The 12,500-nt window shown below is 37.6% G+C and overlaps 1 protein-coding gene across 2 annotated transcripts in view; it reads left to right on the top strand.

Moving 5' to 3' along the window:
* The window catches only part of LOC136839415 (protein Wnt-10a-like), a 305,294-nt gene that overhangs the window by 274,365 nt on the left and 18,429 nt on the right, over positions 1-12,500 (top strand). For both annotated transcript variants that reach the window (XM_067105428.1, XM_067105427.1), the window contains 2 exons: positions 3,409-3,936; positions 10,963-11,108. In XM_067105428.1, the coding sequence (XP_066961529.1) occupies positions 3,647-3,936; positions 10,963-11,108 (436 nt within the window). In that variant the 5' untranslated portion in view covers positions 3,409-3,646. The remainder of the gene's footprint in view (positions 1-3,408; positions 3,937-10,962; positions 11,109-12,500) is intronic.

Below are 12,500 nucleotides of genomic sequence, written 5' to 3'. Positions count from 1 at the left end.
GTTTATATATATAGTAATTCCTTTTTAAGTAATGTTTGTTCATGAGGTTAGTTTTCTTGGCAAGATATAAAATATTAGTAAGTTTTATGAAGAACATGGGTTCATATTCGTATAAGCATTAATGAGAATTTAAGAGTGGTATACGTGTCATTCTGGTGGGGAAATTTTCTTCTCAGGGCTTTGTTTTTTACTGAGTACAAAATTATTTAATTACTTAGTCAAATATTTCGGGCAACAATAATCATAATTGTTGCCATGCCAAATTAGAGTAAATGAAATATGCATCCATCAGTCATGTTTAAAAGACTTTTTAACTCCATTCACAAAACTTGGCCTCGTAACAGGTTATGATCCTGAGGTTATAACTGCCGCAACAAAGGAAAAAATATTTTCTATCAGAAATTTAATTTGACCATCCAGGTTTTCGTTATATATCCAAGAAATCGTAGATGTCATGACAAGGAAGAAGACCTCTTTTCGCAATTTATTTTTCCTCCACATCTCTTCGAAATTTTTGTAAGACTATAACGCTCAAATTGCCATTTTCCTTAAATGCAAAAAGGACATAAAACACAAGTTCATTTGAAAACTAGGAAAATTCTTGATTGCGAGAAAACTGCTAAACTTTCTGTTGTGAATTACGAACAGGGCAGTTAGTCGACTATGTTGGGTCTCAAGCAGGTGGGAAAAGTGCATGGGACTAGCAACCTCATCCTAAAAAAAAAATGCTGCTGAAAACTGAAAGCTACCCAGTTCGGCAGTCAGTCCCTATTAATATTAAAAGTGCATTCTGAGAGTTGAATATTTAGTTACATTTACGATTCATTAGCCTCTTAAAAGGGTACTTTAGTCTATAGGTCTTGTGACCCATTTCAATATTCTGTCCTCTTTTCTTCACGTGTCAAAGGACATTCTGAATAAAATAAAACTCATAAAACAGAAAGGGACACTAATTATGTCTTCTGTGCTTGAATCTAGAATACGAACGAATATATGATCGCGAAAACTGATTAGCATTTTTCCCTGACCTTTATTTCACCGCCAGATTGCCTGTGTCAGTTTTTTTTTTTTTTTTTACCTGTACACATTTTGTTGTGTGTGTGTGCGTGTGGGTGGGTTTGTGGAATTATATATTAAATTTCTGGTTTCCTTTAATTTTCCCTTTGTATTTGGCTCATATTCTGGTCAAACGTGAGCTTATTCTTTCTCTTATAACCCTTCGCAGCACCTCATTAAATGGAAAGTCATCATGGAAACCCGTAACAAATCACATTGCAAGACGTGAAACGAGTTAGATGCCCGCTGCCTTCAGTCTTGTTCATTTCCGACTGTTCTTGCTACTTCAATAACTTGCACTTTTTTAGCTGTTCCTCATCACGGGCGGGGGCAGTCCACGGACCCAGCAAAGATAAGCCCAGCGTTCCACCACTCATTCCAGGCCCCCAGTTCGGCCGATTAAATCAAGCAGTTACGTGTTTTCAGCTGATCGTTTTGATGAATATTAAAAAAAAATGCAATGGAAGTAAGCAAAAATATAATTGCGTAGTTACAAACGGGTCTGATCTGTTTTCTAAATGAAAGAGAGAGAGAGAGAGAGCTCTACATACTTAGGCAATATAAAGAAGTTCTGGCGAGAGAGAGAGAGTGAGAGATCTGTTTACTTCTATAACATAAAGAAAGTAAGCATGGTCATAATTACATGGTTACAAACAGTTCGGGTCTATCATTTGTAGAAGAGAGAGAGAGAGAGAGAGAGAGAGAGAGAGAGAGAGAGAGAACCTAAAATCAGCATCGGCAATTCCCTAGCTTAGCTTAATGTCTCAATTAAAAGATATATTGCCGACCCTCAGCGTCAGTGCGAAGAAACGGCGAAATTTATACCCATTCATGCGAGGGCGAGACTAAAGAGGCAGCGAACTTCGTTTTAAGTGAGAGATCTCCTTGCTCCAGTCATTTAAGTAACAGGATTCTCGAAGTACGTGAAACGACTACGCATAAGTACAGCCGCCAGATTTACTTCAAAAACCACTGCAGTAAGCAAGCGATGCGAAGTCCAAAGGCGGTTTATTTGCGAGAGCGCCGAGCGACGCACCTTAGGCACTGTGGCCCCTCCAAGGGTGTATCAATAATAGATTCGTTTTGGTTATTTAGTCTCGCACTGGCTAGTTCTCCCTGGGCCTTTCCTTTACGCAGGGGTCCCCCTACAAGATTACCTTCCCCACCTCCTGGGACCCCTCCCGTCTTCTTTTATTTTCTAATGTTCCTCCTTCTTTGTAATTGGTGAACTTTCAACCTACCCTCATATTCCACCTCATCTTTGTGTACCTCGGCGTGGAATTTGAAATCACCTCCTTTCTCACAATAATCCCGCATTCTGTCTACAAGAAGTGCACAAAGTGATCGGATGTTTTTGTACTTTTCGGCGGCGACATATTTCTCTTTTTTTTTCATTTGTATCCTTTGCCTCTGTAGAGAGAGAGAGAGAGAGAGAGAGAGAGAGAGAGAGAGAGAGAGAGAGAGAGGTAATTAAACTGGGAGTTTTTCTGTATTAAAAAATTAATTGCTAAACCCATTTTTGATAGAGGGAAAAAATGTCTCTTTTTCTTTTATTTTTTCCTTCACCTTTCTCCTCTCTCCGTGGGAGGGAGAGAGAGTGAGATGATTAATTACAGTGAGAGTTTTTTTTTTGATAAAAACTAATTGACAAATCGATCATCGGGTATATAATAATCATTGTTCCTGCTATTGTTATTTTATGGTCCTTTACCTATTTTTTAACATTTTTATGCCGATTAATGTCGATAATTGGTAAGTTTTTATTTCAATGTGCGCAGCATTATTGACCCGGTTGAATGCCTCAATTACTATACGAAAATAAAACATAAACACATTTGGTCGGATGCATTACGTTTGATAAAAATATAGATATTTTTGGAATATCACAAAATAATCAGAAATCGTATTGCAAAAATATATTTACGATTATTTTTGAGTCAGAATTGATTTCGTTATTCAATAGAATCGGAGGCTATTGTCCTGAAAGGCAATTTTAAATGATATGTTTGGGAGAGATTATCTCGTTTTTGCTTTTGGAACCTCTTTCGGGAGACAAATATAATAATGATTTCCTCGTGTACAAAGAATTTTTTAAATTTTTGGTGTTGCCTGCCATCTCTTTTTTTTTTTTTTTTTTTTTTATTTCCTCCATCAACTTCTTTTCTCTTCACAATAATCATCCGAATTTGATAGTGTGAAAAATCAAAAAGAAAAAATGCAAGCGTGACAGTATGTGAAGCATCAAAACCAACATATGCACACACATTAAACACACGCATACAAAATCTGGTTCCTGTCTGCAAGGTTATCAGTTAAGCAAACTAGTCAATCTTATCTTCTTTTATCCTTCAGGTGTGGGAATGAAGACCTCAGCTTGCAGCTTCCGTCATCCGGATATCCGAATAAATATCCGAAGGCCATCCAAGGCACTTTCCCGGGGTATCCATCGCGCTATCGAGGCTATCCAGCAAACTGGGGCGCGGGTCGATACCCGCAGCAACACATCGGATACCCTGCAGGCAGCAACGAGTATTCGGGTACGGATAACAGATACCCAGAGAATGGCAACGGGTATCAGACCAGCAAAAATATGTATCCCGGAAGCAACAACGCCTTCGTCAATAACGATCTTATTAGCAGCGACTTATCCCCGACGAGCACGGGGTACCCACAGAATAGCTTCGCCGGGTATGGATACCAGCAAGGCGGCATGGGATATGCGAATTACGGGTACCCGATGATCTCGGCCTCTCCCAATGACGTCCTCAACGGGAAGTTGGTGAATCCGTGGGATGCCGCCCTGTGGGATCACCCGCTCGATCCGGACGTGTGTCGGACCCTGGCAGGACTCACCAGGGCCCAGATACACATCTGTACAAGGTTGGTGTCGTGTTTATCTGGCCTCTCACGCCTCCTTCTCTTTTCCTTTCACTTCCTTCCCTTTTCTACTCGGCTTTTCTTAGCTTAAACTTTATGTTTCAAGTTCCTACCTTTATATTTATAAATGTAAAGTTTGTAATGACAACTTAAAATTTTTTTATTTCAATCTCAGATTCTCATAACGGCGTTGTAATCTTCAATTTGGAAATTTGTACCCTTTATTTGTAAAAGTAAACATTTTAACAGTATTTTCAAATCTCCATTTGACACCAAGTGTTCATAATGACGTTGTTATGCTCATACCTTCAGCCACACGTCGAAAACAAGTTGTTCCCAACGTTACCGTGACTTACAACTCTCTCGAGTAAGTGCGACCGTACAAGTGCCGGCTTTGTCGTAACAAATGCCGTGGGCAAAAGCGAGTGGAGATGTTTTGCCAGGTGAATTATATTTGCAATGCTAATGGGCGTTTGTACAAATGGTTGAATCTTAATCATCTGAATGCTGTTCTTTCCTACTTGATAGCCTTCGATTATTAATGAGTTTATTATTTGCATGCTCAATTTTCATTATCAAGACGTAATTTATGACTCGACGAACTCTTTTTTATCTGTATTTTTTCTACTTATATTTCAAGAGTGCATATGATAATTGAGCCCTAAATGCAAGTCATCGATCGAAGACCCAATTTTCATTTCGTTGATCATCAGGAATTCCATTTCGTTGATCATCAGGAATTCTTAAGAGTTTCACTCTATAGCCATCAATGGTATTGTTTTAGGAGCAGGCCGATGTAGCGGCAAACCTAATAACGTTTTCTAGCCTGGATCGAAGAAAACAAGAAAAATAAAAACGGGTAAGTGCCAGACCCGTTGGCCTCTTAAAGGAAGGGTGATCACTAGAATTAGGGAACAGAAGCAGCAAAAGAATTCCAGAAGAAAGCAAGAAACAGCGAGAAAACCATGTAATCCTAAGAGGATTCTTGATGTCCACGTTTCCTTCGGGAACCCATATTTCTAAAAACTTGACGGCCTCATCAGCAAGCAGTAAGTATGCAGCCAAGGACCTTCCACAAGACCTCGACTCCGCAATGACCTCGAGTGAAAGCCAACCTCGAGACGCCTTCGGGAACCAGTCCATTTGTTATCTGTTGCAAGGGAGGGCCTTAGTGGCAAGCATTAGCAACCTATTAATTAAAGAGATTACTCATTAAAATGTTCACAAATGATCTCGAGGCTAATGAACAGGGCAGGACTGTGCAGTCATCTGGACCATTAGGCGAATTACCATTGTTGATTATGCAAGAACAACCGTGGAGTCATAAATAGTGCGGCGCCTGACTTCATTGCGAATTCCTTGAGAAGTTATTGCTGTTGGCATGTAAAGTACTACGTACTCGGTTTGTATTTTTGCCTTGGGACAGACCCCGATTCGCACAGAAGCTCTGACTTTGTTATTCTCAAGATCGCTGTAATATACCGTTGCCTGTCTTACAAAATAGATTACTGTTAAAGAACAAGTTGAAGGTAATATTTATTTCTTGCGGCACACAAGATTCTTTCAGCGCTCTTGCTAGTTAATATATTTCGTTTATTGGTCATTTGACGCACATAGTATTACTTTTACATAGTTGTCTACATTTGACTTGGCATATTAATTTATTTCCCTTCTGGATGATTTTAACTGAATTGTCCTTTTAATCATTTAGTTATTAATTTATCTCTCTACATTTACATATGTTACACTGATGCAAATGATTGAACATCATTCCCATAAATAATGAGTTGTAGAAACCAAATCTCTAGACGTCTGCTTCTTATTGCAACCAATTTTTTTACTTTTGGTCCACTGCATATCCCCTGAAGTCACAGAGGCAACGAAACCTCCAAAGAATTCCAAGATAATAACCGGACCAATATGACAAAGAACAGTAACTATTTTTTCCCTGAAAGGGACTACCAACGAATGGTGTGCTCATACGACGCCTAAAAGTGAATGCACCAGCGGAAGACACACTGCGACGTGTAACAAAAAACTCAAAAGCGTATTAACAATTTGTAGCGCTGTGGGTAGAGCTCTGAACGCATTTCTCCTTCGACTCTGGTCGGAACCTGGCAGGATCTCAAATGATTTCAAAGGAAAATTTATCAAAAAATATATGGAAACAGATGTGAGTCATTGAATGGCAGTTGTACTATATGTCCATAGGTCTAGTGAATATGACCAGTAGCTTTCATATATTACGATGCTTTGAGATGATCTGGCAATGTGGAAAGTATGACGAACGATAGGTTGGGGACGAAGTTTACAGTTCGAAAATGTTGGAAAAACACAAGTGCTGGAAAAACATAAGTGCTGGATAAGTGTGTGCAAGATAGAAGTGAATGACCCATAGATACGTTAAGCATGTCAATATCCAGAGGCAAAAAAAAAAATCCCCCCCCAAGAAAAAAAAATCCTATCGTGTAAAAGAATCAACCAATAAATTTCGTCAGTTTTGTATCCCCAAAGTGAAATGGCTTTCAAGAAGACAACTTGATTAATTTCTTTGTTAACTGAAATAAAACCTTCTGAAAAGATACTGATATACTTATTTCACGTTAGAAGATATAACATAGTAGTGACATTTCCGTTTATGTAAGTTACAGAATAATGAAATAAAAAATCATCCATAATACAAAAACTTCCGGGAATAAGAAGGTTGCATGTTTTATTTCTTCCCAATAAAGAAATTATGAAACCCTCAATCATATACTGTCAATTTTTATTCCAAATCACATGTATTATATTTTCCACGTCTGCCAAAACGCCCGGTGAAAATTATAGGTTAGCCTAATGGTAACCCCTAGAGCCATTTTTCTCTACTTTCCCCTCACTCCTGTTCCCTTTTAGCAAATCCTTTTTAAAATTTCATCAGCCGTCGAATCCTTTCTCCTTAAATGGCCATTTCGTCCTACTTTTCCTCTTCTACTTCCTGATCAACCATCCTCTGGAGTAGAGAGGACCACTCAAGAAATATCAATTCGACGTGTATGGCCTTTGCGATTCCGTAGACATGACATCGGCATCAGCTTCGCGTTCAGCCTCTAAACTTCCAGGTCTATTGAAAAACGGATTTACTTTCATTCGTTATTCACCGTATGCAAGTGTCTTTAATGTACATCTAGTTTAACTACCAAGTTAAATTCCCGCAAGTGCAATAAGAACTCGGAAAAGATTTAAAGAACAAAAAAGAACACATTCTTGGTCTCATAAGTAATGAATTTAGAACCGACTGGGGCCGGTTTGGCGTTAGTAATTTCCTTTGAAGACATGTGTAGCAACAAACCGAGAAAAATCCTTGGGAAAAAAAGATTTCTTGAAATAAACGAATCATATTTTTTGCCAAATATTAAAAGACACAACATTCTCTGAATCAAGCCCCATTAAAAGGTGCTACCGAAAGTCAAATTCACCTGCTCAGAAGCATGTTTTATTCGTCAAATAAATAACCTCTTGAAACTGCTTTCAGAAGTTAAATTCATCTTATATGCATATTTCAGTGATTTAATAAAATATACACTGAAATATGCTTTCGCACTCTAGTACCGATATTTAATTCAGAAGAAGATACGAATTTAGTTCAATATCTTTTAGTAAATCTTGATTCACTTCTACAGCAAGGAGAGTTGATGGGTTTCCGAAATCGATAAGTATTTAAATTGTCTTCGCTTCCTTTTTAGAGACGCTGGAGCCGTCGACATTTCTATAAAATATTTTTTACAAAAAACTGAAATAACTGTTAATTATGTTGTCATAAAGAAGAAGTTAAGTTAAGTATACCTTAGTTTTACCAGACCACTGAGCTGATTAACAGCTCTAAAGAAGAAAGATAGGGAGTAGGTAGATAGGTAGATAGATAGGCAGATGATGATGGATAGATAGATGATAGACAAATAGAGAGATGAATAGGGAATCGGGTGTTGGAGCAAGCAGAGAGAAGGAAAGTAAGGGTAGTTTTCCAGTAAGAAAGTTAATATTTATATATCAGAGCCGAAACACAAATATGACTTTAAATCGTCTAGTTTTTGTTTTCTTTTATTGAGATAGCTGTATAAAGGAACTGCAAGTAATTTCCCAAGCTTTTATAATCACTGACACAAAAGATACTGTATTTTTAATATGCTATCGTAATTGACATTACTATTATCATTATCCTTGTTGTTGTTGATGTTTCTCATTTACGAAACGTTTGTCTAGGAGGATTTCGTGACACAAGAATATCCTAGGATGTCACTAGGCCCACGCTAAGCTAAACGGATGATTAACAGGCTTGTCTCGATTACTGATGGCACTTTCTGGTGGTCACCCGTCCAAGCATCAGTCAGACCCAGCACTGTTCAACTTCGCTGATCGTGTGTCTTTATTATTAAAACAAATAAAATCACAAAATATCTCTGCTACCACAGCTGTTGATTTCGCAGCATAATTCACTCCCTTTCTATAGGATCTTGGTAATAGCAGCGACTGTATCTGAATTTGTAATTTTCAAAAGAGGGGATCATATTGCATATGGACATAATATTAACCCTCACATAATTCGCTTGGTGAGATCATTCTCATTAGAGTTAATATAGCGGGAAGACCCAAATAACTCCTAATTTCCAGCTTAATCAGGTGTATACATCACAGTACAAAAAGAGAAAGGAAAAAGTCGGCAATGAATAGCCTTCAGCATCATTATATTGCCAACTGAACGCTCCCCCAAAACAAAAGCGATTAATCTCATGTTGCAAATGAAACGGTGCCAGAGTCTTTGATGGTGACAATATGCGCTCAGGTGTCAGATTAAATCCCCGGCAATAGCAATAAACGCTTCTCTCGCTTAAATATCCGGTAGATACGAGGTTGCACGCACAGGTGCACACACGCGCTAACATAAATGCGCCACTCACCTACTCCATACAATTCCTCGTTAATGAGCTGGGAAAATGCCAAGTGATGTTTACTTTCATTTTCAGCAAATTCTATTCAGTTATCCTTCTCCTCTCTCTCTCTCTCTCTCTCTCTCTCTCTCTCTCTCTCTCTCTCTCTCTCTCTCATATATATATATATATATATATATATATATATATATATATATATATATATATATATATATATATATATATATATATATACATACATATATATATATATATATATATATATATATATATATATATATGTATATATGTATGTGTATGTGTGTATGTATATATCTGTATATGTATGCACTTGCAACCATAGATTTACTTTGAAATGACAAACAGCTTATTCAGCATATATACATTTGATTTATGCATATACCTACTCGCAATTTCCTGCTTCCACAGGAAAAGATACCGTAATCCAAATCTACATACAATGAATACATGCTGATAAAGATAAAATGCATACGAGATGAGATATCTTTATTTTTCATTTCGTTGAATGTTTCATAGTGCAGTCGTATACACATCTATTGCTTATAGTATTCTGATCGCAAATGGAATTCGCAGTATTATTCACCCATAAAAGTGGAGTGTTGACCGGTTCCTCTCATCTCTCGTTCCACCCTAAACAAGTGAGGGTGAAATATTGGATGATTGTAAGCGTGTTTACCATACACCGTTTTTCACCTATGGTTCGATAAAGGCAGACCAGACGCATAAGCGTGAAAACCCAGTACTTGAGAGATAAATCAATCGAAGGTTGTATTTACTCAGTTCGCTATGTCGTCAAAAGGAAAAAACTACCTATTATAGGCTTCGCGCCCCTATCAATTCATAATGTACAGCAACATCAATACGTTTTTCGTGTAAACACGCGTTTTGCAGCAATTGATATGCCCATTTCTCTGAGCAATGCCCATCCAGTGCTCGTATTTACGTCCATTTGGGAATGAATGACCTGGCTACTTTGTACGGACTTGACGCAAAAGGTTCGTTGTAAATTTTCTTTATGAGGTTAATGGTTATAATTACGGCCACTCGACGATTTCGCCGAAAATGAAGGTGTAAAAATTCCTGTCGTATTTAACCGGGCCTCATTTAATATTCAGTAACGGCTAACATACCGTATCAATTGTATTTGTCCTTACTTCCTCATGAAAAAAGGGGCCGTGTTAAATACAAGTCAAGTGTGTTTTGATGTGTCTTTGTCGTCTTTTTATTTTCCTCTTCTCTGGCAAGTGCTCATTGCATGCAATGTTTGAAATTCTCATGGAAATCACCCCATTATAAAATATAAGGCAGTAGTGTAGATAAAGAACTCAACTAAAATCTCTTTGCAGTATATTCTTTCCAATTTGGAACAGCAAGAACATCATTACACTTTACACAGTTACATGGACAGAAGTCCCAGACTATACCATCCAAAATAGATGTGCAGCTAATTCTGACAGTCTGGCCTTTTCTTTCCTGAGTTTTATTCTCGCTTCGATCAAACTGTGGAATGATACTCTTGTTCCTGGAGTTGAATCGTTGGAATTATACAAGTTCAGACTTGTGCAAAAGTTTTCTTGTTGAGCGCAAGCCGCTTCTGCGTTCATTTGTTGCTTGTCTTATTTATATTATTTGTATGTATCATATTGGTTATCTATCTTATTTGTTTTCTTTTGATATTTTTCGTTCATAGTTTATTATTTACGTCTCAGTTTCATTTTCTGTAATGGGCTGCTTTCGCCATTGGTGCCCTTGGTCTTGTAGCATTTTTCCAAATAGAGTTGCAGCTTAGCGTGTAATAATAATAATAATAATAATAATAATAATAATAATAATAATAATAATAATAAATTTGCGTTACTAAATTGGTAATCATTTTCAAATAAAGATGTGTTTTGTTTTAGTGTTTATCATTTTGTTAAGAGTCCTCTTTTAACAGTGTGTAATATATATATATGTGTGTATACATGTATATGTATATATATAAATATATATACATGTGTTGTGTACGTTTTGAGAAATAAGCAGGCTGACACAGACAAAATGATAATTAGTACATCTTGATATTTCCTCTCCATTTCAGAAATACCGACCTGGCAGGAGCAGCAGCCATCGGGTTGGCCCTGGCAGTGCGGGAGTGCAAAAGGCAGTTCGCCCACCACCGGTGGAACTGTACAGCCCTCACGACTCCCACCAATAACCCCCACACAGCTCCCATCATGGCCAGGGGTAAGTATTTGGCCTCTTTAATTCTGATTGGCATTGGTAAAGCAGTACAGGAACGATTTTATCATGTCTGAGCGCTGAACGTCTCAAGTCAACGGTTTTCAAGAAAAGCCAGCAAATTTCCTTTTTTTCCCTATAGAAGGAAAAAAATGGAGGGGCTTCACATGTTGGTTAAATAGTTTCTTTAACGATTACTTTATTTCTTGGCTGGTTTAATATCTGCAAGTTTTTATGCCAAATCGTCATTTTGCTAATGTGTGTGTATATTATTGCAGCCTTGACTTGATGACGAAGGGAAATGTAAGTTTGAATGTTGGGCTCCATTTCCATCCACATCTATCCGTTGTATTATCGTACTATGTTTATAAGTTTTCTTTTTCTTTAATCTATCCTTTGAACTTAACCGTGATTACCCTTCGTCGTTTATCAGACTTGTCATGCCTGAAAGAAAATTAAAATTTTACTTCTTATTTCATTTTCTGACTTTCAGATATCTGAAGATAAAGCTAACATTTGTCTTAAGGCGCGACAGAGTATTTTATCTTAATTTCAAGCTTGGGAATATTGCCCCTCTAGTTCTGGATGGGCGTTTCTCTCTGAGAGTGCGTGCAGCGTTTGCTCGACATTTTCGAAAAGCTATTTAATCGGTCTTTCCATAAAAGGAGCTGCTTATTTTTGAATTGCAGACAACAATGGGTATTTTGTGTCACATATTTCAATCGGCATTTTGCCTCACACATTGCATGGTAATTTTCTTTTAATAATTCAAAGTAAACTTTATCCAGTGGCAAGGATAGAAGAATGGACATTCTACCGCATTTCAGAGATTCTGATCTTGAATATTAGAAAAATTGCGATTGAAAGAGACTTTTACCTTACATTTTAAGTCGTTAAAATAACACACATTGTTCCACCTGTGCCAAATAGACTGATTAAAAAGAACAGCACAAGTTGCCATGACAGACCAGAGAGGAGGTCACAGACGAAGACAGAGGACCAAAAGCGCTGTCACTCACCTGAGAAATGATGGGGCGTGGTTCACATGGAGCTCACGTTACGCTTCGTAAACCGATTCCTACAGAAATAAAATATTTGTTACGCATGAAGGAGAAAGTTACCAGAAATCGCAAGCAATTTTCTTCAAGGAACCCTAATATTTTTGTCGGATGAGGCTTGCTAAGTCTTGTGGTACTGCTATATCAATTTTACAGATGAAAATTATAGACAACTGATGTTGGTGAAATAGACGTGTTCTTAAAGCCGGATGCTTGTTATTGGTGATAATTGATATCACCTAACCTCACAGGCGCCATAATTCATTGTTCTTTTCAAGGTGATAAGATCAGGTCGGATGACACAGAGCGAATTGAACTAAAGTCGAGTTTTTAATTAATA

The sequence above is a fragment of the Macrobrachium rosenbergii genome, chromosome 6 (assembly GCF_040412425.1).
Source record: "Macrobrachium rosenbergii isolate ZJJX-2024 chromosome 6, ASM4041242v1, whole genome shotgun sequence".
Taxonomy (NCBI): domain Eukaryota; kingdom Metazoa; phylum Arthropoda; class Malacostraca; order Decapoda; family Palaemonidae; genus Macrobrachium; species Macrobrachium rosenbergii.
The sequence above is the reverse complement of the archived record's forward strand: the minus strand, read 5'-3'. Positions and strand labels throughout refer to the sequence as shown.